The sequence below is a fragment of the Boleophthalmus pectinirostris genome, unplaced genomic scaffold, assembly GCF_026225935.1.
Source record: "Boleophthalmus pectinirostris isolate CB_2022bp ecotype Guang Dong unplaced genomic scaffold, ASM2622593v1 HiC_scaffold_8, whole genome shotgun sequence".
In the NCBI taxonomy this organism is placed as follows: Eukaryota; Metazoa; Chordata; class Actinopteri; order Gobiiformes; family Gobiidae; genus Boleophthalmus; species Boleophthalmus pectinirostris.
The window spans coordinates 5,918,556-5,943,139 of record NW_026571515.1 but is presented as its reverse complement, the minus strand read 5'-3'; the positions used below and the strand labels follow the sequence as shown (position 1 = coordinate 5,943,139).

The 24,584-nt window shown below is 39.6% G+C and overlaps 1 protein-coding gene across 1 annotated transcript in view; it reads left to right on the top strand.

Moving 5' to 3' along the window:
- Window positions 1-24,584, top strand: part of zgc:136971 (S9 family peptidase) — a 42,016-nt gene that overhangs the window by 1,659 nt on the left and 15,773 nt on the right. The window contains 18 exon segments of the mRNA XM_055165647.1: window positions 1,256-1,385; window positions 4,311-4,386; window positions 4,487-4,562; window positions 6,081-6,181; window positions 6,434-6,568; window positions 7,568-7,753; window positions 7,756-7,804; window positions 10,239-10,412; window positions 13,459-13,588; window positions 16,525-16,600; window positions 16,690-16,765; window positions 18,291-18,391; window positions 18,644-18,778; window positions 19,910-20,001; window positions 20,095-20,132; window positions 21,363-21,484; window positions 22,766-22,838; window positions 24,472-24,566. Coding sequence (XP_055021622.1) covers window positions 1,256-1,385; window positions 4,311-4,386; window positions 4,487-4,562; window positions 6,081-6,181; window positions 6,434-6,568; window positions 7,568-7,753; window positions 7,756-7,804; window positions 10,239-10,412; window positions 13,459-13,588; window positions 16,525-16,600; window positions 16,690-16,765; window positions 18,291-18,391; window positions 18,644-18,778; window positions 19,910-20,001; window positions 20,095-20,132; window positions 21,363-21,484; window positions 22,766-22,838; window positions 24,472-24,566 — 1,865 coding nt within the window.

Below are 24,584 nucleotides of genomic sequence, written 5' to 3'. Positions count from 1 at the left end.
TACAAATTATGAGTAACTGTATTCAGTTACAGTTACTGTTTCAGTGAGTGGTAATTGGATTACAGTTACTTTGTTGAAATAAATGGATTATATGGCGATATTTTCCTGTTTTCACGTTTTGGGCTAAATCCTCAGGTCTAAACTAGATCTAAACCAGGTCTAAAACCAGGTCTAAACCAGGTCTAAGCCAGGACTAAACCAGGACTAAAACGAGGTTTAAACTAGATCTAAACTAGATCTAAACCAGGTCTAAACCAGATCTAAAACCAGGTATAAACCAGGACTAAACCAGGACTAAAACTAGGACTAAAACCAGGTCTAAACTAGATCTAAACTAGATCTAAACCAGGTCTAAACCAGGACTAAAAGGACTAAACAGGTAAACTAAACTAGATCTAAACTAGATCTAAACCAGGTCTAAACCAGGTCTAAACCAGGTCTAAACCAGGTCTAAACCAGGACTAAACCAGGATTAAACCAGGACTAAACCAGGACTAAAACCAGGTCTAAACTAGATCTAAACTATATCTAAACTAGGTCTAAACCAGGTCTAAACCAGGACTAAAACAGGATTTAACAGGACTAAAGCTGCACGGACGTGTTTCCTCCTCTTCTATCAATAATATTTTTAATTTGGTTCAGTAAAGTCTGGGATTTTTATTTTCTTTTATCAGACAAAACATCTTACGTTACAATTTCCTCGTCTTTGCTTCTCTACAGCAAACCAAGTAATCCAAAGTATTCAGATTACATTACTCACCTTAAGTAATTTAATGGATTCCGTTACAAACTACATTTTGGTGTATGTAATCTGTAATCTGTAGGGGATTACATTTTAAAAGTAACACTCCCAACACTATAAACAGTACAGTTATATTTAATAGGTCCTAACTAAATATGTGAGAATGAATATGCAGTAACGACAATAACCGAAATATCGTGATATCGATTTTTTTTTGCTTAAATGCATTGTTTTATAGTAGAAAAAGCTAATAAACATCGGGAACTACATATCCCATGATTCATTTCAGCGCAAACAACGTGAAGAAATATGTTTTTTACTTGAATTCTTGGGATTATGACGGAAATAATTCACAATAAAGTCATGTCAAGGTAAAGTGTCCTAACTACAATTATATAAGCCTCTCCAAAATATCGCAATAAATATCGTACTGTGAGATTTGGATATCGTTACATCCCGAGTAATGAACGATACCGATAAAAGCCTTATTGACGTCTCGTGTGTGTCGTACAGACTGGACTCAGAACGACCTGGTCCGCGGTTCCAGACTCAGTTTCTGCCAGAGGTGGACTTTGCTGATTGAAGAGAAAAACAGAATCCAGTGTGTCCTCCCCCCAGGACCCGCTCTTCCTCTCGGCGCAGAGTGAGTTAACTATTTCAATTACGTCCATGAATCAAATGTTCCGTAATGGTATGCAAACACACTGTCATCATGCCGCGGTCTGAAGTGGGTCAAACGAAACGGGACACGTCGTTTCTTTGTACAAGGTCAATGAAGCAGATCTGTTTCCTAAGAAGAATAACTACAAGTGTTGAGAAATACAATATTCAGTTGATACGTGTTCATTTATTAAAGGTGCACTTAAATTTGTAAATTTTCTGGTGGGGGGTTTGTTACCTGCGTTTTTTTTTCTGCTTTGCCTGGAATGTTCCGGCCTGATTCATCAGCCGGTTTCACTTTTATGGAAACAGTCTGACCTCTCAGCATTAGGATAGGCGGGTACTTTTTTAAAATTTAACCAATCGCTGCTATTTGGTCATGATGTATGTAATGCGCCGCTAACTGGTTTATTAAACTTTTCCCAAATCCCGTAGGAAGAAGGACAATAACGTCTTTCCCCTTGTTAAAATTCACCAAATATTCTCTTTGTTCGGGCTTTAAATCCTCGATCTCGACTTGGACTCGAGTCGGGCTTCAGTCACTATTTTTAGGACTTGAGACTTGACTTGATAAAATGGACTTGGATTTGAAGGTCAGTGACTTGGGACTTGACTCGGACTTGAGGCCTGTGACCTGAGAAGACTTGAGAAGCACTTTTAAATCTGAATTCTTTCTATTCTGACTGTAATGATTCACACCAAGATCTCGTCAAGACATTTAAGGAAAAATGAACATTTCTACATCTCTCACATACTCTGTAAATACTCATATATAAATATACTATGATTTTTTAAGTACAATTTATCTAAAAGTCATAAATTGCAAAAATCTAAGCTTTGGTTTAAAGGCTTGAAATGATTTGAAGGTCAAAGCAGACGACTTGGACTTGAGTTGGACTTATGGGCCAGTGACTCGAGACTCGACTTGGACTTGCCTGTATTTGACTTGGGACTTGACTCGGACTTGAGGTCAAAGACTTTAGACTTACTTGAGACTTGCAAAATGACGACTTGGTCCCTCCTCTGATCTCGGGAATCGTTGCCAACACTGAATATATGGCTCTTCGCTGATTGGCCGGTGCCCGAACTCGCACTTCCTGTTTTTTTTTTTACCGTTTAGTGTCTTCTGATTCCTGACCTAGTCGCTGGAGAGAAATTAAATTGAGTAGAGGCACTAGGTGGCGCCAGCCTGACTAAGAATAGCATAAAAAAATCTATTTATCTGATCTATTTATGCAATTGCAGGTGTTTTTTATGTTCAAAAATATCTTGAAAAACCTACAGTCTTTATCTGAATGGGTCGCCTCTCCACAGATCTGTCCAGTAACTTGCCCCAGTGGCACTACTTGCTTGTTTCCATGGAGATGCATACATGTAATGCCACACTGTGAAACATCCCAGGCAAAGGAAAAGTATCTTCATTAAGACAAACATGTGGCAGAACCTCCACCTAAAATAGTGTTCCTTTAAATAAAAAGTTTACATAATGAACTAACATTTTTTTTGTTTATTAAGTATTCAAATATTCAGGTATTATTATTGCTTTGTTATTGATTAATTACAAATGATTAACTGCACTGTGTAACATTTCTAGTGGAGGGTCTGCTACCTGCTTGTCTCCATGGAGATGTTATTAGTTTGTCTAGAACAGGGGTCAGAAACCTACGGCTCGAGAGCCACATGTGACTCTTTCATCCTTCTGTTGTGGCTCCTTGTAACTTTGGAAAATAAATAATGAGTATTTAATTACAATGCATTTTTATTTAGTTTTTAAATTTAATGCTAAATTTGTAGATAATGGTAATTTTCTAACATTAAAATAAAATGTTTTTAATATTTTTGTCACTTAAAATATGCATCACAGTCGCCGATGTGCAGCACATATCTGACAGCCCGGACTTTCCGGCACCTTCACCAGCAGCACGATTTATTGAGCTTTTCGGTCTCTGGTAGTTAATTGATGATTAAATCCAAGAAAAGAAAAGTTTCTGAAGAAAACAGAACGTTTAATGCTACGTGGGCAGATTCGTGCACGCTTCAGTACTCGCGATAAAATGATGACGGAACTCAGGAGCAGGCGGCATTTTTGGTTCATTGCGGGCTTGGTAATTTAAGTTTGATTTTTATTTCCTACAAGGAGAACTCAAATAGACTCAAATAGTATTTTATTTGAAAGTAATAAGTGCCTTTTTTCAGTTCAAAATGTTTTTGTTTCATGCAGAAATAATATTCCGTGTTCTCTGTCGCATTTCATTGATTTTCTAAATGCAACACACTATAGTTTTTTACACAGAGCACACGGATAAAACAAAAATGATATGTAGTGTTCTCCTCATTTTAGATGTGAAAAGGATTTTGTGTCTCCAGGTGTTTTCTTTTCTGTGGGAGACGCTCCAAATGGCTCTTTGAGTATTTAAGGTTGCTGACACCTGGTCTAGAATGTTCCACAGTACAGATTAAACCTGTCAATCATGAGGGAAAGAAGCAGGTCACAGCACTACACTACATTACAAATCAGATCTGTGGAGAATCGCCCCTATTCACAGAAGGAATTATTGTATTTTTGAGCAACAGAACCACCTCTAATGAATAAATGCTGGATAGATATTTTTAATCTTATACCACTGAACATTCAAAGTGTTAACATCTCCATGGAGACACGCAGGTAGCAGACCCTCCACCAGAAAAGCTGCAGAGTGCATCTTTAATTGTTAAACACCGTTCCAGTGCATTACAAAACTTCGCCTTATCCTTGTAGAGTTTGTTTGCACATTGATTAAAATAAAAAGTTACTGCAGGTATCAGGGACAAGGACACACGTGAAACCAAACCAAAATACTCCCAACCAGGAATGTAAATAAAATCTTTTGGTAAATCTGTAGTTGTCATATGTTTTTCTCTTCCTCAGATGCCTCAGTTCATTCTCTCCCGTCCAGGGCCTCAGAGCAGTTATCAAAGACGTAAATGGACACCAGCTTCTCGAGGTAGAAGAAAATCATGTTTAATGTTTAATATAAATAGTGAGAAATGGTTACAGGAGTTTGATGTACTTTTTTTTTTTTTTTGTATTTTTGTTTGTTTTAGGTTTGGGACGAACGTGGTCTGAGAAAGTGCCTGAACCTCACAGCCCTCAACCAACATGGACGGGTCTATGATGACGGTGAGAAAATTATTATTATTATTTTTTTTATACTGGGTTCCAAATTAAATTAAAGTTCCCATATTACGTTATTTTCTGATCTGTGCTATAATGTTGTTTCCATCGCAAACAGACCTGGAGTTGTGTTTTTTTTTCATTGTTTCACATGTTTAACACACAAACCCTGCAGATTTAGGCCTGAGTTCTTCTCTTAAACAGGAAACACTCTGTTACACCTTGTGATGTCATGTGATAATACAGGACGTGCTCCACTGTGTTTTTTAAACTACAAACACTAGAATCACTTGGATAATTTCAGTGCTGGAATTGCCGATCTTTACTGAACAAAAGACAAAAGGTAGACATGACATGCGGTTGACATGACATCACAAGGTGGAACAGAGCATTTTGAGCTTTGGAGACTTAGACTAATAATAAAGTGTTATAAAGATGTATGAATGAAATGAAACACAACTCCATGTACTGTATGTTTTTGAGGAGGTAACAGTATTCTAACATTTCTCTCAAGAGTCAATCTAGACCAGGGGTGTTCACACTTTTTCATCATGCGAGCTACTTACAAAATGACCAAGTCAAAATGATCTACCTAATACAAAGCCAAGCAAACTGCACTGAAACACTCTGTGCCCCTTTTTTGGACCCTCACCCACAGTTTGAGAACCTCTTCTTTAAGAGAACTTCCTCTGGCACTTTACACAAAACTGTGAAAAAAATGAAGGAAGATTTTTAAACCTGTTTTTTAAAGTTCCAAACTGGAGTTGCATTCTTTTCTGGTTTTGCAGTGATATTTACCAGCCTCTGCACATTTACCAAACCAAACGCACATCGTGACAAACACAGATGCATTTGTGCACTTTTGTTAGACAAACTTCAGCCAAATGTGGCAGTAGGTCTGTTCTGTAGATCCGCTCTATGCTGTAGACCTGCTTTGTGCCAACACTGTAAACACAAATTTAGACTGGTTTTTGCTTCACGTTTGGTCTTGCTCTTCTAATCAGCCGCACTGTGGGAGGGGCTTGTGTTCGCTGTACGCAGGAAGGAGCGAGAGCGTGAAAAGGCGAGGGGCGGCGTGCTGACGTGAGGCAGATGGACAGGTAGGATGTTTAGGAAGTTGAACCTGCCCTGTGATGCACGCTGGTACACGAGGGCACACGCTGTCGCAGACGAGCCGTGCATAGGGAGCGTGTGTGTTTGTGATGCGCCGTAGAGTCTCCGCGGGTTTCAAATGAGCGCACAGGCTGCACTGAGACGCCCCACACGCTCCTGCACCCGCTACAAGTTTATTACCAACAGCAGCGGCCGTAATGAAATATGATCACACTTGTTGAGTGTCAGACCTCGAGTGAGAGACAAGACCGAGTCCAAACGTGATCGAGTCCGAGACGAGACACGGTGATCTACCCACACGACCTTGACGATCGACTGGTAGATCGGGATCGACGTATTGAGCACCCCTGGTCTAGCGACATTAAAAAAGTTATTAATAGTGGTAATATTCTTCTTGTTGTATATTTTTAGTGCACTTTGGCTGTCTGTCCTGGTCACGATGTGAAAACAAACTGTTGTACATCGCTGAGAAAAAAACAGAGTCACCAAACGCCTCATCTGGAGACGTGAAGGTGAGAGACGTGCTGTGTGCTGTCTTCTCAGCTACAGGTGAAAATTCTGGGAATTTGGAAAATGTTTGAATAGTACATGGGAGTCAATGGGGAAAAAGGGAGTTAACAAGGTTTGCTCTTATGTAGAAGTGATGTACAGAAACATAACAGCTTAAATGTATGCAACTTCATTTATATAACTTACATAATGTCTAAGGAAAAATAGCTGTGGAGTTTGGAGGTAAATAATAGTTGAGTTTTGTTTGTTCGTAGGAGCGCAGACTGTACCGTGAGGACTGGGGAGAGGCTCTGTCTCAGAAGAGTGTCCCTGTGCTCTGCTGTGTGGACCTGAGGAGCGGGGTCGTCCGTGTGCTGCAGGGGGCTCCAGAGCAGCTCTCAGCAGGACAGGTCTGTGCTCCAGCTTTACACTTTANGGAGACCAAACCGAACCAAGTTACAGGTCAGATCTGCGGAGAGGCGACCCCGCTCACAGTCAGAATGTCTGTTTTTCTAGGTATTTTTGAGCTACAAAACAATTACTTACAATGTGTCTGTGCTACTTTAGAACATTTTAAATCAGTTGTTGCCTTTGAGAAGAAATGAACTTTGTGACCTAGATTATCAGATTTTGTTTTGTTTTTATTTTAACAATATTGTCCAGCCCCAACAGTGCTAAACAAATACACATCAACTTACAGCGCATTTGCACGGGATAAGCAAAGTTACTTTATTTTACTGACATTCACTGAGATTGACAAAAAGAAAAGAAAGAGATAGAAAAGGTGCAATTACAACAACAAACACTGAGATGCAGATTCACACGGGACTCGTATTATCACCGGACGTCTGTGTTTGGCGAAATATAGTTGGTAATTTCCACCAAAATGTTTACTTTACAAATTACAGACACGGAGCATTCGGACGGGATTCAGATCTCAGGAATCCTCCACAGTTATTACAAATCACCACAGGTCAAACTAATCCCGTGTGAATAGAGCTTTATGTTCACTAAATACTGTATTATACAATATCATTGCTATTTTAAAGGTGCACTGTGTAACTTTTCTGGTGGAGGCTCCATCAAATGCTTTTCTCCATGGAGATGTTACCGCTTTGTCTGGAATTTTACAGTATGACATTAAATTAATACATTTTTATCTTCATGAAGACCAAACCAGACCAAGTTACAGGTCAGATCTGTGGAGAGGCGACCCCACTCACACGAATTTCTGTTTTTCTAGATATTTTTGAGCGATAAAAGCACTTGTAATGGAATAAATGTAAAATAGAGCTGTTTAATGTCACACTGTGGAAGATTCTAAGCAGAGCAATGACGTATCCATAGAAACAAACAGGCGACGGACGCTCCACCAGAAAAGGTACACAATGCGCTTTTAAATCTCTTCTTGCGTGCCCCTCAGTCTGGATGCGGTGGGGCCCTCCGTGCGGTTGCTGGAGCAGATCTGGGGCCCCTCGTCTCGTCGTCCCGTGTGGGTGAACGCCGACGTGCTGCCCGGCCCCGGGGGTGTGGCCTCCCCTTTACAGCCCCAGAGCTTCCTGTCCGCCGTGGGGGCCCTGCCTGACCACACTGTGCTCTCTCTCTGGGCTGGACCACCGGCTGGACCCCCGGAGCTGAAAACCCAGGTACAGACGGTGGAGGAGGAGGAGGTTCGGCTATTTTCAATTTAAAGGTGCAATTAAAGAGAAAGGGACTAATGTCAAATGAGTGAGTCGCACCAGCCAGAAAATGTGCACTGTTGGGAAGGTGACTTTTAAAATGTAATCCCCTACAGATTACAGATTACATATCCCAGAATGTAGTTTGTAACGTAATCCATTAAATTACTTAAAGTGAGTAATGTAATCTGATTACTTTGGATTACTTGATTTGCTGTAGAGAAACAAAGACGAGGAAATCTGAACATAAGAAGCTTTATCTGATAAAAGAAAATAAAAAGCCCAGACTTTACTGAACCAAATTAAAAATATTATTGATACAAGACAAAGAAACACGTCCACACAGCAGGATTTAGTCCTGGTTTAGACCTGGTTTAGATCTAGTTTAGACCTGGTTTTAGACCTGGTTTAGTCCTGGTTTAGACCTGGTTTAGATCTAGTTTAGACCTGGTTTTAGATCTGGTTTATCCTGGTTTAGATCTGGTTTAGATCTAGTTTAGTCCTGGTTTAGACCTGGTTTAGATCTAGTTTAGTCCTGGTTTAGTCCTGGTTTAGACCTGGTTTAGATCTAGTTTAGTCCTGGTTTAGTCCTGGTTTAGACCTGGTTTAGATCTAGTTTAGATCTAGTTTTAGACCTGGTTTAGTCCTGGTTTAGACCTGGTTTAGATCTTGTTTAGATCTAGTTTAGTCCTGGTTTAGTCCTGGTTTAGACCTGGTTTTAGATCTGGTTTAGATCTAGTTTAGACCTGGTTTAGTCCTGGTTTAGAGACCTGGTTTAGATCTAGTTTAGACCTGGGGAATTAGCCCGAAATGTGAAAACAGGGGGGTCTTTTAAAGTCTTAAAAAGCTCTTAAATTTCATGTTCCTTAATTAAGGCCTTAAAAAGTCTTAAATTATGTTGTTCCAAGTCTAATTTTTTTCACAAAAGTGTTAAATTTCATACCTATTTGTTGTAAACTGAACTGGACTTCAGTGTGATCTCTGTGTCACTCCACCAGGTCAGGCTCTACACCTCCCTCTTTCTCTTTCTCTTTCTTTCTCTTTCTCTTTCTCTGTTTCTGGTTGAAGCATTTTGAAAGTCAATGTGAAACAAAACAATGTGAAAGTTTAGTTTGTCTTGTTAGAATTACGACTATAAATGAGTTCTGAATGAGATTTTATAATAAAAGTATTTTTTGTTATTTAAAGCAGTGAGTAATGGTCATTATAAGAATTGGATCTGGAGTATTTCACCTGCGTAAATGGGCTCGATGTTGGTCTTAAGTTTCATTGAAGTGATCTTAAAAAGGTCTTAAAAAGTCTTAAATTTGGGGTTGTTAAACCTGGAGACCCTGGGATGGTTTCAGTGTCACTGAAGTCCAGACTTTGTCCATCCATCCAGTGACTTCAGGAAAGTTTCATGGTGCATCCTCCTGGTGTCACAAGTTTCTCTCTCACTCCAAACTTTCTTTCTGCTGCTCGATTTCTGTTTTCAGCTGCAGATTTCACAACTTGCAGTTTGTAAATCTGCAGAATCTGATTTTGTTTTTTTGGGGCATTTGCGTTCAGTTTTCTCAGTCTTTGTCTTTATAAGTTTAAAGTTTAAATGTTAAATAGTCGAGTGGTGCAGAAGTAACGGTGCGATCGACTGACATGATACAGACAGAACAGAGGCTCTTTCTGCAGGAGACATGCGCAGTAGAGCCAAGTGACAGTGGTGCAGGAGGAACAGGAGCAGCAGATCCTCACACACAAGACTAGAACCTCTCCACACTTCACCAAAAACATTTTAATATAGAAGTCACAGGAAACACACAAACCATGAAAAAAAGTGTGACTTATAGTCCAAAAATAAATACATCTATGAACAAGAGAAACAGTGCAAAGATTATACAGTGATTGACATGGCGTTAGGCTTATCTGCTACATACCGTATTTTCCGGATCATTAGACACGGTCTTAAGCCTCTAACTGCATCAAGAAACGGCCGCACGCCACAATCCAGAGCGTCTTATACACGAATCCACTCGGGTGTCCCAGCACGACTTCAGTAAACTACAAACCTGCACCACCCGCAGAACACGCAAACACACACGGAGCAGACAGCGACCGCACAGAGAAACACACCCACAGACACACTCATCACTCCACGCCAACGAGGAACGGAACAGAGGAACGAACCGAAAAAGCGACGAGTGCAACGTGCCGCTTCTAGACACGACTGAACAACTGAGTCACTGTGAACACACCGACAATCCAGACAGCACCCTCCCTACACGCCACAACTGATAATTCAAAAAATAATTGAAAATACGGTAAATTGTTGTACAATTGTCAACATAAGCTCAGTGTGTGAGACGATTTGATTTGGAGAAAAATAAAGAAAGCTGACTGAATTTTCCCTCCTGTGTCTGACCTCCAGGCTACAGTTGGGAGATGGTGCGTGAGATGGAGCAGATCTGCGGAGGTCTGAAGAACCCGGTGACGTTCCCAGTTCGAGCGGCTCTGATGGGTCAGTCTGCGCCGCAGCTGCTCTGGCTCCTGCAGCAGTCCCACAGGTACAACTCCAGCCTGAGCTCGAGCTATGAAACCACCTGTATGTTTTTTTTTGTTTTGTTTTTTTAATGATTCAATATTTATTCAGATTAAATAACAAATACACTGCAAACAGGCTTATAAGGTATCTATTTTCCTGTATTATCTATAAGTGTGCGTTAGGGAGCATCATTTGCCCAAGTTTTTGAAACATTTTTGAAAATTAATCTGTACCTAGTATAAATTTTTTACACTTGCCAAAGTAAATTCCATGAGAAATGTCATGAAATTCTATTGATGTTTACTGGGTCCAACAAGACTCTGACGTTTAGTGCCTGCAGAAGCCTTAAATCTGAGCTGAAAAATCTGTTTTTCCTTAATAACATCAAAAATAATTAATTTAGTCCAATAGTATCAATGGAAGTTGAATATAAATATAGACATTGTGGATGATTTGGTATCAGTTTTATGTCTGTCTCTGAGATATGGCAAAAGTGTCATTTCTTTGGGACTTCAAGGACCTTGAATAAGCAATTATTTTTACAAAATAATAATAATAATAATAATATATATATATATATATATATATATATATGCTTAACTTTACAAAATAATGTTGTTTTTTATTTGAGAAAAACAACTTTTTCTGCCAGAGCTTTATGGACACTGTTAGGATGGAACTTAAAGAGATTTTATTCAGTTGAGCAAATATTCCACAGATTTTCTTTTAATTCGTATTGTCACATTTTAAAATTGGGTACAAGTTGAATTTCTGACATTGGAACAAATGATGCAGCCTATTGTACTAGCGTCATGTGTCCTGAAGAGGGCGACAAAGCCTGAGTCTGTAGTGGTCTTTACGTGAGCCGAATGTCTGGGTGGAAAAAACAGAAGAGCTGTGGAGAGTTCGTTTAATGAGTCTGTGCACCATTCGTTCTTTTGAATTTCAATTAAGAACAAAAACAATAAAATGAGAAAACAGTGACCTGGTGATGGTAAACTACTACTGTAGCCACAGCTGCCCTGGGGCAGACTAACAGAAGCACGGCTGCCTTACCGGCACCATCACCAACACCATCACTCACACTAGGCAGTGTGGGTGAAGTGTCTTGCCTAAGGACACAATGATTGAATTGACTGTATTTAACTGACTCCAGACACGAAGAGAAACATGCAAACTCCACACAGGAAGGTCCAGGCGACCGGGGATCCAACCCAGAACCTTCTTACTGTGAGGCATGAGTGCTAAACACTCAGCCACCATGCCACCGGTGGCTGAGTGACTAGGACTAAATCAGGACTAAACTAGATCTAAACCAAAACTAAACAAAGTCTAAACCAGGACTAAACCAAGACTAAACCAAGGACTAAACCAGGACTAAATCAGGACTAAAACCAGGACTAAACCAGGACTAAACCAGGAGACTAAACCAGGACTAAACCAGGAGGACTAAACCAGGACTAAACCAAGACTAAACCACCAGGACTAAATCAGGACTAAACCAGGATCAAACCAGGACTAAACCAGGACTAAACCAGGACCAGGACTAAACCAGGACTAAACCAGGACTAAACCAGGACTAAACCAAACCAGGACTAAACCAGGACTAAACTAAACCAGGACTAAATCAGGACTAAAACCAGGACTAAACCAGGACTAAACCAAAAACTAAACCAGGACTAAACCAGGACTAAACCAGACTAAACCAGGACTAAACCAGGACTAAAACCAGAAACCAGGACTAAACCAGACTAAACCAGGGACTAAACCAGGACTAAACCAGGACTAAACCAGGACTAAACCAGGACTAAACCAGGACTAAACCAAGACTAAACCAGGACTAAACCAGGATCAAACCAGGACTAAACCAGGACTAAACCAAGACTAAACCAGGACTAAATCAGGACTAAACTAGATCTAAACCAGGACTAAAAAACTAAACTAAACGAAGTCTAAACTGAGACTAAACCAGGACTAAATGAAGACTAAACCAGACCTAAACCAGGACTAAACCAGGACTAAACCTAAACAGGGCTAAACCAGGATCAAACCAGGACTAAACCAGGACTAAACCAGGACTAAACCAGACTAAACCAGGACTAAATCAGGATCAAACCAGGACTAAACCAGGACTAAACCAGGACTAAACCAGGACTAAACCAGGACTAAACTAGATCTAAACCAGGACTAAAAAACTAAACTAAACGAAGTCTAAACTAGACTAAACCAGGACTAAATGAAGACTAAAAGACCTAAACCAGGTCTAAACCAGGTCTAAACCAGGTCTAAACCAGGTCTAAACCAGGACTAAACCAGGACTAAACCAGGACTAAAAACTAACTAGGTCTAAACTAGAACCTAGGTCTAAACCAGGTTAAACCAGGACTAAAGCTGCACGGACGTGTTTCCTCCTCTTCTATCAATAATATTTTTAATTTGGTTCAGTAAAGTCTGGGATTTTTATTTTCTTTTATCAGACAAAACATCTTACGTTACAATATTCCTCGTCTTTGCTTCTCTAAAGCAAACCAAGTAATCCAAAGTATTCAGATTACATTACTCACCTTAAGTAATTTAATGGATTCCGTTACAAACTACATTTTGGTGTATGTAATCTGTAATCTGTAGGGGATTACATTTTAAAAGTAACACTCCCAACACTATAAACAGTACAGTTATATTTAATAGGTCCTAACTAAATATGTGAGAATGAATATGCAGTAACGACAATAACCGAAATATCGTGATATCGTATCGTCAAAAGTCTCACAATAATACCGCGGACTGTCACAATATATTGAATTCCAAGTTGTTTTTTTTTGCTTAAATGCATTGTTTTATAGTAGAAAAAGCTAATAAACATCGGGAACTACATATCCCATGATTCATTTCAGCGCAAACAACGTGAAGAAATATGTTTTTTACTTGAATTCTTGGGATTATGACGGAAATAATTCACAATAAAGTCATGTCAAGGTAAAGTGTCCTAACTACAATTATATAAGACTCTCCAAAATATCGTACTGTGAGATTTGGATATCGTTACATCCCGAGAAATGAACGATACCGATAAAAGCCTTATTGACGTCTCGTGTGTGTCGTACAGACTGGACTCAGAACGACCTGGTCCGCGGTTCCAGACTCAGTTTCTGCCAGAGGTGGACTTTGCTGATTGAAGAGAAAAACAGAATCCAGTGTGTCCTCCCCCCTGGACCCGCTCTTCCTCTCGGCGCAGAGTGAGTTAACTATTTCAATTACGTCCATGAATCAAATGTTCCGTAATGGTATGCAAACACACTGTCATCATGCCGCGGTCTGAAGTGGGTCAAACGAAACGGGACACGTCGTTTCTTTGTACAAGGTCAATGAAGCAGATCTGTTTCCTAAGAAGAATAACTACAAGTGTTGAGAAATACAATATTCAGTTGATACGTGTTCATTTATTAAAGGTGCACTTAAATTTGTAAATTTTCTGGTGGAGGGTTTGTTACCTGCGTCTTTTTTCCTGCTTTGCCTGGAATGTTCCGGCCTGATTCATCAGCCGGTTTCACTTTTATGGAAACAGTCTGACCTCTCAGCATTAGGATAGGCGGGTACTTTTTTAAATTTAACCAATCGCTGCTATTTGGTCATGATGTATGTAATGCGCCGCTAACTGGTTTATTAAACTTTTCCCAAATCCCGTAGGAAGAAGGACAATAACGTCTTTCCCCTTGTTAAAATTCACCAAATATTCTCTTTGTTCGGGCTTTAAATCCTCGATCTCGACTTGGACTCGAGTCGGGCTTCAGTCACTATTTTTAGGACTTGAGACTTGACTTGATAAAATGGACTTGGATTTGAAGGTCAGTGACTTGGGACTTGACTCGGACTTGAGGCCTGTGACTTCAGAAGACTTGAGAAGCACTTTTAAATCTGAATTCTTTCTATTCTGACTGTAATGATTCACACCAAGATCTCGTCAAGACATTTAAAAAGGAAAAATGAACATTTCTACATCTCTCACATACTCTGTAAATACTCATATATAAATATACTATGATTTTTTAAGTACAATTTATCTAAAAGTCATAAATTGCAAAAATCTAAGCTTTGGTTTAAAGGCTTGAAATGATTTGAAGGTCAAAGCAGACGACTTGGACTTGAGTTGGACTTATGGGCCAGTGACTCGAGACTCGACTTGGACTTGCCCGTGTTTGACTTGGGACTTGACTCGGACTTGAGGTCAAAGACTTTAGACTTACTTGAGACTTGCAAAATGACGACTTGGTCCCTCCTCTGATCTCGGGAATCGTTGCCAACACTGAATATATGGCTCTTCGCTGATTGGCCGGTGCCCGAACTCGCACTTCCTGTTTTTTTTTTTAACCGTTTAGTGTCTTCTGATTCCTGACCTAGTCGCTGGAGAGAAATTAAAATTGAGTAGAGGCACTAGGTGGCGCCAGCCTGACTAAGAATAGCATAAAAAAATCTATTTAGTCTGAATCTATTTTTTCAATTGCAGGTGTTTTTTTAATGTTCAAAAATATCTTGAAAAAAACCTACAGTCTTTATCTGAATGGGTCGCCTCTCCACAGATCTGTCCGGTAACTTGCCCCGGTGGCACGATTTGCTTGTTTCCATAGAGATGCACACATGTAATGTCATACTGCGAAACATCCCAGGCAAAGGAAAAGTATCTTCATCAAGACAAGTGTGTGGCAGCAGAACCTCCACCTAAAATTGTGTTCCTTTAAATAAAAAGTTTACATAATGAACTAACATTTTTTTGTTTATTAAGTATTCAAATATTCAGGTATTATTGTTGCTTTGTTATTGATTAATTACAAATGATTAACTGCACTGTGTAACATTTCTAGTGCAGGGTCTGCTACCTGCTTGTCTCCATGGAGATGTTATTGTTTGTCTAGAACAGGGGTCAGAAACCTACGGCTCGAGAGCCACATGTGACTCTTTCATCCTTCTGTTGTGGCTCCTTGTAACTTTGGAAAATAAATAATGAGTATTTAATTACAATGCATTTTTATTTTTATTTTAGTTTTTAAATTTAATGCTAAATTTGTAGATAATGGTAATCTTCTAACATTAAAATAAAATGTTTATAATATTTTTGTCACTTAAAATATGCATCACAGTCGCCGATGTGCAGCACATATCTGACAGCCCGGACTTTCCGGCACCTTCACCAGCAGCACGATTTATTGAGCTTTTCGGTCTCTGGTAGTTAATTGATGATTAAATCCAAGAAAAGAAAAGTTTCTGAAGAAAACAGAACGTTTATTGCTACGTGGGCAGATTCGTGCACGCTTCAGTACTCGCGATAAAATGATGACGGAACTCAGGAGCGGGCGGCATTTTTGGTAATTGATAATTTAAGTTTGATTTTTATTTCCTACAAGGAGAACTCAAATAGACTCAAATAGTATTTTATTTGAAAGTAATAAGTGCCTTTTTTCAGTTCAAAATGTTTTTGTTTCATGCAGAAATAACATTCCGTGTTCTCTGTCGCATTTCATTGATTTTATAAATGCAACACACTATAGTATTTTTACACAGAGCACACAGATAAAACAATAATTATATGTAGTGTTCTCCTCATTTTAGATGTGAAAAGGATTTTGTGTCTCCAGGTGTTTTCTTTTCTGTGGGAGACGCTCCAAATGGCTCTTTGAGTATTTAAGGTTGCTGACACCTGGTCTAGAATGTTCCACAGTACAGATTAAACCTGTCAGTCATGAGGGAAAGAAGCAGGTCACAGCACTACACTACATTACAAATCAGATCTGTGGAGAATCGCCCCTATTCACAGAAGGAATTATTGTATTTTTGAGCAACAGAAACACCTCTAATGAATAAATGCTGGATAGATATTTTTAATCTTATACCACTGAACATTCAAAGTGTTAACATCTCCATGGAGACACGCAGGTAGCAGACCCTCCACCAGAAAAGCTGCAGAGTGCATCTTTAATTGTTAAAACACCGTTCCAGTGCATTACAAAACTTCGCCTTATCCTTGTAGAGTTTGTTTGCACATTGATTAAAATAAAAAGTTACTGCAGGTATCAGGGACAAGGACACACGTGAAACCAAACCAAAATACTCCCAACCAGGAATGTAAGTAAAATCTTTTGGTAAATCTGTAGTTGTCATATGTTTTTCTCTTCCTCAGATGCCTCAGTTCATTCTCTCCCGTCCAGGGCCTCAGAGCAGTTATCAAAGACGTAAATGGACACCAGCTTCTCGAGGTAGAAGAAAATCATGTTTAATGTTTAATATAAATAGTGAGAAATGGTTACAGGAGTTTAGTTTTTTTTTGTATTTTTGTTTGTTTTAGGTTTGGGACGAACGTGGTCTGAGAAAGTGCCTGAACCTCACAGCCCTCAACCAACATGGACGGGTCTATGATGACGGTGAGAAAATTATTATTATTTTTTTTATACTGGGTTCCAAATTAAATTAAAGTTCCCATATTACGTTATTTTCTGATCTGTGCTATAATGTTGTTTCCATCGCAAACAGACCTGGAGTTGTGTTTTTTTTTCATTGTTTCACATGTTTAACACACAAACCCTGCAGATTTAGGCCTGAGTTCTTCTCTTAAACAGGAAACACTCTGTTACACCTTGTGATGTCATGTGATAATACAGGACGTGCTCCACTGTGTTTTTAAACTACAAACACTAGAATCACTTGGATAATTTCAGTGCTGGAATTGCCGATCTTTACTGAACAAAAGACAAAAGATAAAAGGTAGACATGACATGCGGTTGACATGACATCACAAGGTGGAACAGAGCATTTTGAGCTTTGGAGACTTAGACTAATAATAAAGTGTTATAAAGATGTATGAATGAAATGAAACACAAACTCCATGTACTGTATGTTTTTGAGGAGGTAACAGTATTCTAACATTTCTCTCAAGAGTCAATCTAGACCAGGGGTGTTCACACTTTTTCATCATCATGCGAGATACTTACAAAATGACCAAGTCAAAATGATCTACCTAATACAAAGCCAAGCAAACTGCACTGAAACACTCTGTGCCCCTTTTTTGGACCCTCACCCACAGTTTGAGAACCTCTTCTTTAAGAGAACTTCCTCTGGCACTTTACACAAAACTGTGAAAAAAGTGAAGGAAGATTTTTTAAACCTGTTTTTTAAAGTTCCAAACTGGAGTTGCATTCTTTTCTGGTTTTGCAGTGATATTTACCAGCCTCTGCACGTTTACCAAACCAAACGCACATCGTGACAAACACAGATGCATTTGTGCACTTTTGTTAGACAAACTTCAGCCAAATGTGGCAGTAGGTCTGTTCTGTAGATCCGCTCTATGCTGTAGACCTGCTTTGTGCCAACACTGTAACACAAATTTAGACTGGTTTTTGCTTCACGTTTGGTCTTGCTCTTCTAATCAGCCGCACTGTGGGAGGGGCTTGTGTTCGCTGTACGCAGGAAGGAGCGAGAGCGTGAAAAGGCGAGGGGCGGCGTGCTGACGTGAGGCAGATGGACAGGTAGGATGTTTAGGAAGTTGAACCTGCCCTGTGATGCACGCTGGTACACGAGGGCACACGCTGTCGCAGACGAGCCGTGCATAGGGAGCGTGTGTGTTTGTGATGCGCCGTAGAGTCTCCGCGGGTTTCAAATGAGCGCACAGGCTGCACTGAGACGCCCCACACGCTCCTGCACCCGCTACAAGTTTATTACCAACAGCAGCGGCCGTAATGAAATATGATCACACTTGTTGAGTGTCAGACCTTGAGTGAGAGACAAGACTGAGTCCAAACGCGATCGAGTCCGAGACGAGACACGGTGATCTACCCACACGACCTTGGCGATCGACTGGTAGATCGGGATCGACGTATTGAGCACCCCTGATCTAGCGACATTAAAAAAGTTATTAATAGTGGTAATATTCTTCTTGTTGTATATTTTTAGTGCACTTTGGCTGTCTGTCCTGGTCACGATGTGAAAACAAACTGTTGTACATCGCTGAGAAAAAAACAGAGTCACCAAACGCCTCATCTGGAGATGTGAAGGTGAGAGACGTGCTGTGTGCTGTCTTCTCAGCTACAGGTGAAAATTCTGGGAATTTGGAAAATGTTTGAATAGTACATGGGAGTCAATGGGGAAAAAGGGAGTTAACAAGGTTTGCTCTTATGTAGAAGTGATGTACAGAAACATAACAGCTTAAATGTATGCAACTTCATTTATATAACTTACATAATGTCTAAGGAAAAATAGCTGTGGAGTTTGGAGGTAAATAATAGTTGAGTTTTGTTTGTTCGTAGGAGCGCAGACTGTACCGTGAGGACTGGGGAGAGGCTCTGTCTCAGAAGAGTGTCCCTGTGCTCTGCTGTGTGGACCTGAGGAGCGGGGTCGTCCGTGTGCTGCAGGGGGCTCCAGAGCAGCTCTCAGCAGGACAGGTCTGTGCTCCAGCTTTACACTTTACACTGGACATGATCCACTGGAGTGATCTCATCCAGCACAATACAACAGAATCTGTGTATCATTCGTTCATTCGTTTTTCAAAATAAAACCAAAAATAAGAAAATGCAAAAATAACTGTTTTCTTCATTGTTTGTCTCCAAAACCAAAATGAAAAAACAGATAATGATTTGTTTTTTCAGTTTTCGATTTTGTGTTTAAATGAATAAAGGAAAAAAACGGATAACGGCCGTTTCCCGTTTCCCAGACTTAAACTGCAATGCCGGACTAAAACAGGACTAAACTAGGACTGATCCCAGGACTAAACCAGGAGGACTAAACCAGGACTAAACCAGGAGGACTAAACCAGGACTAAACTAGGACTGATCCCAGGACTAAACCAGGAGGACTAAATCAGGACGAAACCAGGAGGACAAAACCAGGAGGACGAAACCAGGAGGACGAAACCAGGACTGAGTGTCAGGACGGGCCCAGAAGTGTGCCCGCTTAGACTGTCGGGTTGCCGCAGGGAGTTACCTGCTCGGCGGTTTTGGGTTCCCGTCTTTCTCTCCAGTCCAAGATTAGTCCTAGTTTAGTTCTAGTTTACTCCTGGTTTATTCCGGGTTTAGACCTGGTGTAGCCCTGGTTTAGTCCTGGTTTAGTCATCCTGGTTTCGTCCTGGTTTAGTCCTGGTTCAGACCTGGTTTAGTCCTTGGTCGGTCCTTGTTTAGTCCTTGTTTAGTCCTGGTTCAGTCCTCGTATCAGTCCATATGTGGCGCAAAAGTCCGGCATCGCAGTTTAAGTAACGTAAAGGGGAAACGACCATTATCAGTTTTTTTCGCATTATTCATTTAAACACAAAATCGAAAACTGAAAAAAAAAGGAACCGTTATCTGTTTTTTCATTTTGATTTTGGAGACAAATAATGCAAGAAATAATAGCTTTTTTGTTTTCTTATTGTTTTGGTTTTATTTTTTATAAAAAAAAAAAGAATGAACAAATGATACGCAGATTCAACAGAGCGTCTATTGTGTTGCTTAATTGAGAATGAATTATTTGGACGTCGCAGCTGCTTTACTGGATCCATGTTTTGTCCTATTTTCAATGTATTATTTTGAAATCCTCTGTAGGCAGTGTGGTCTTTGGATGGTGAGAGCGTTTTCTTCGTTGGCTGGTCCCATGAGCCGTACAGACTGGGACTCAAGTTCTGCACGAACCGCAGGTAAACCACAACGCCAAGGATTTTTATTATATTTTATTATACACCATCAAATCCACTACTTCTGACTCCTGTTTCCTGTTTGTCCCTCTGCAGATCTGCATTGTTTCGGATCGATTTGGAAGGAAATTGTGGTGAGAATGAACTTCTATTATTTTATATCAAAACTCAAACTAGACTTAGACAAACTTTTTTGATCCACAAGGAAATTATTTGGACACAGTAGCTCACACATCACAATATAATAAGAAAGAGCAACCATATGAATGCAAAAATAGCAAGAGACAAGTGTCAAATAAGATAAAATTATATAAAGTAAGTAGTAAGTGAAGTAATGAAAATATATATCACCTACCGGTATATACAAGAGGTCGTAAGGAAAAGTGCAAAGATGATATGATGAACCTGAAACGAAATGATATGAAAAAATCAATAAAAAATACAGAAAAGTCCAAAGTACATTGCCTCAATCCTGACTATTGGGCCCGGTCACGCAGAAGTAAACAGCAAGGCCAAAAATTCAAGTTAATGCATCTGATATAAAAATGTATTGAACAGATACATATGTACTCTAGGTTATGAAACTGTTGACCTTTTTTCTGTCCCATTTTTGGTTCTAAAGTTACATACGTTTTAAACAGACCATGTATGAAACATGGAACATGTATTTCCCAAATTTCAAAGACCTGAAAATCATGTAAATAAATGGATGTATTTCATCATATCTTGTGTTATTCCATCTTTGAACTGTTGATGAAGGTACATGATTTTTCAAAAAAAATTTATTTAAAATGATAAAAATTAGCTTGGAAGGACTGACATATTTTATAGAAATAGTTTCCTTTCCTTTTGAAGTAATATTAAAGTATTCAGAAGAAAAAAGCGACAAATTATGCAAAATCATGCACCTTCTACTTGTTTGCACAATTTTCCCTCCGTTACCATGACCTTTCTTAATAAAAAATCTCATGACTCAAAAAGTAAGAGGTTTTTCAGCCTAATCTTGTACCATATGGTAGAAAACTATATGAAGCAAATATTCAAACCAGTTTGTTAAGGATATGTAAGTGAGAACCACTAGTTATCACTGTTTGTATTTATTGCCCAAAAAGTGCTGCATATTTCATTCCCTCCGTTACCGACATGAGTTTTTAAATTTTTTGTCCACAACTTGAAAGAATATCACAGGTTTAACTTTACCCTGTTGGAGTGTAACTCTTTCCTACATTCTGATACTTTACTTATTTCAATAGTCCCTCTAGTTTCTGAATAAGAGACATTTGAATGTCAAAAATCTGCCCGTTTCCCTCCGTTACCACTTGACCGGACCCTCTTCTGTTTTCTCTTCTCTGTTTTGTTTTCAGAGCGTCTGTCAGAAGAGAACGTGTCCGTCTTAAGTCCTCGTCTCAGCCCAGATGGATCAGCTTTAGTTTTTCTTCAGGGAAACGTGTTTGGGCCTCACGCTCAGTGCCTCAAAATGCAAATGGTAACTCTTTATAATTGTGCTCTAATATTAAAGGTCCTGTATTATGCAATTATTGATTCTTGTGAGCTTTACGTCATGTTAGAATGCTGCTACCTCATCAAAAACGTAGCTGGAGTTGTGTTTTGTTTCATTCACACATCAAGTCAAATCAAACTTTATTTCTGTAGCACCTTCCAACAACCAAAGCCGACCAAAACATTAAAACAAGATAAAAAACAAGAAACATCATACAAACAAAGCAACAAATCACATTACACCATTAAAATAAAGAAAGTGTTACAGGGCCACTAAGCGCTAAAAGCCATTCTAAATGAGTAGGTTTTAAGTTTGGCTTTGAACAGAGGCAGGTCAGGGATGGACCGTAACTCAACGGGCAAAGAGTTCCAGAGTTTAGGACCGGCCACTGCAAAAGAACGATCAGCCCACTGTTTGCACCGGGACCGGAGGAACCTCCAGCAGATGTTTCCCAGCAGAGCTTCACGATCTGCTGTTGGTGAGGGATCAAACTCTCACAGAAGTAGGAAGGTGCAAGACCGGTGACTGCATTAAAAACAAACATCAAAATTTTAAAATGAATTCTGAATTCTGGGTGATGTGATCATGTTTTCCGACTGTTAGTGAGCACATGTTTGACTGTGTTTTACTGTTTACATCTCCAAAGCTCAAAATGCAAATATTTTCAAGTGAACAGGTTCCTTTTACCTTTATTTTAATAGTAATAATAGGCACCTCCAGGGCTGAAATAATCCAAATCCAAAGACAGTGGAGCACTTACTATGTCACCACATGACATCACAAGGTAGAACAGAGCGTTTTTATTTCGAGAGAAGAACTAAATATGCCTAAATATGCGAGGTTTGTTGTGTGAATGAAACAACTACAACTCCACCTACACCATTATCTCAAAATATCATTATAAATCAGAAAACCGCATAATATAAAGCCTCATTTTGTACCTTTGTAGACAAAAATAGACTTAAATAAAAGCACGTATTTTCTTTTTTAATGCTGTTTATTACACTGAAAAACATCTTTGCATCTTTACTGTGAGTGAGCTTCAAACAAACCTGACTCCTCTTCCTGCTTGTTTCCATGGAAATGCTGTTCCTTTGGCTATAATCTTTGTCAGTATGGCATAAAACCTGGAGAATGTCCCGATGTGTGGTTTTAACTTTCTGTTTCCGTGGAATCAGGGGGGTGATGTGCCGCCTCCTCCAGTTACTGTACCTTTAATATGAACAACGTCACATTTTTACACATTTGTGATTTTGTGTGTTACAGTTGGACCTGAAGAGTAAAAAAATCTCCACCCTTATTGACGTCGTCCACAGAGCGCAGAGTGGAGAAGACACCGGTCTGTTCCATCTTTTGTTCAGAATCAAGAATCAAACTAAAGAGACTTGTACGGATTGGCAATGTGCAAAAAACAAACAAACAAAAAAGATCAGGATTCATGTACATTGAGTGTTTTAATATCTGCGTCTTCAGTGGGTTCACTCGTTACTGTTAAATCCACCTGTCACTCTGTCAGAACCAGAGGCTGGCCAAAAGTGTTTGCGTTTAAAGGTGGACTATGCAACTTTTCAGATAGAGGGTCCGCCACCTACCGTATTTTTTGGACTATAAGTCACTCCGGAGTATAAGTCGCACCAGCCAAAAAATGTGCAATGAAGGAGAAAACAATATGTATAACTCGCACCGGACTATATGTTGCACTTTTTGGGGGAAAATTATTTTATAAAATCAGAGACCAGGAACCGACATTTCATCTTGAAAGGCAAGTTTTAACAATAACAAAAGAAGAGAGAACAACAGACTGTTAACGTCACATATGAAAAGTTCTTCAGATAACGATAGCATAAACAACAGAACAGAACAAGTTTAACCCTCTCAGGCTCAAATCAATTTTTAGTATCAGGAAAAATCTGATATTTGGGGAAAATTATAATATGGGGTAGTAATATACAATCCTGACTTTTTTATCCTTTGTGAACAAAAGAAGTATTTTGCTCTTCTGGCAGGCCGTTTGTGTGTAGTCATTCTTGCACAGTCTGCATCGTCCACGTTTATCAGCATGGATGGGAGAAAAGGCTCCTGAGTAAAAAAAAGCTAATAAAATATGGATGTGGAGTAAGTAGGTAATTGGAATTTAGCTGTTGCAAATCTGCAACGCCTGCCTGGAGAGGGTTAACAAACTCTCCATCTCACTCCAAATCACTAAATCCATTGAATTCTTCATCCTCGACCTCCGGAGGTAAACAGAGCGCCGCTTCCTCTTCTGTGTCGCTGTCGTCAGACTCCGCATCAGTTCCAGTTACAATTATTCTGGCCTTTCTGAATCCCGACAGGACGGTTTCGGTGTCACTGAAGTCACTTAAATTTTAAATTGTTCAGTGGTGCAGAAGTAACGGTGCGATCGACTGACGTGATACAGACAGGACAGCGGCTCTTTCTGCAGGAGACATGCGCAGTAGAGTGAAGTGACAGTGGTACAGGAATAACAGGAGCAGCAGATACTGACACACAAGACTAGAGCCTCTTCTGGCTGTCAGTGTGAACATTTTAATACATAAGTCACAACAGAGTATAAGTGGCAGGAAACACCCAAACCATGAAAAAAGTGCATCTTATAGTCCGAAAAATACGGTAATTGTCTCCATGGAGATTTTACTTCTTTGCCTTCAACGTTCCAAAATCTGCCATAAAATGTATCTATCTTTGGTTAAGTAAATTACAGGTATTTTTATTACCCAAAAGTAGCTTAAAAATGCAACACAAAGACATCTCCATGGAAACAAGCATTTGGCGGACAGTCCACTAGGAAAGTTACACAGTGCAGCTTTAAGTGTAGAGCTCTATTAAACAGAACATTTGAAAATCACAACATGACGCCATCACCAAAATAATATAGTTTTTTTGTGTAGACAGAGTGTATTGCTTTCATGTACTCTTAATAATAGACTAAATATCTCCCGTACACGCTGTAGGTGGATTCTCTGGAGTGTACGAGTCTCTGCCCTCCTGCTGCTGGTCCGAGGACAGTCAGAGAATAGTGTTCAGCAGCGCTCACAAGAACTGGAAGGTACACACACAATTACAC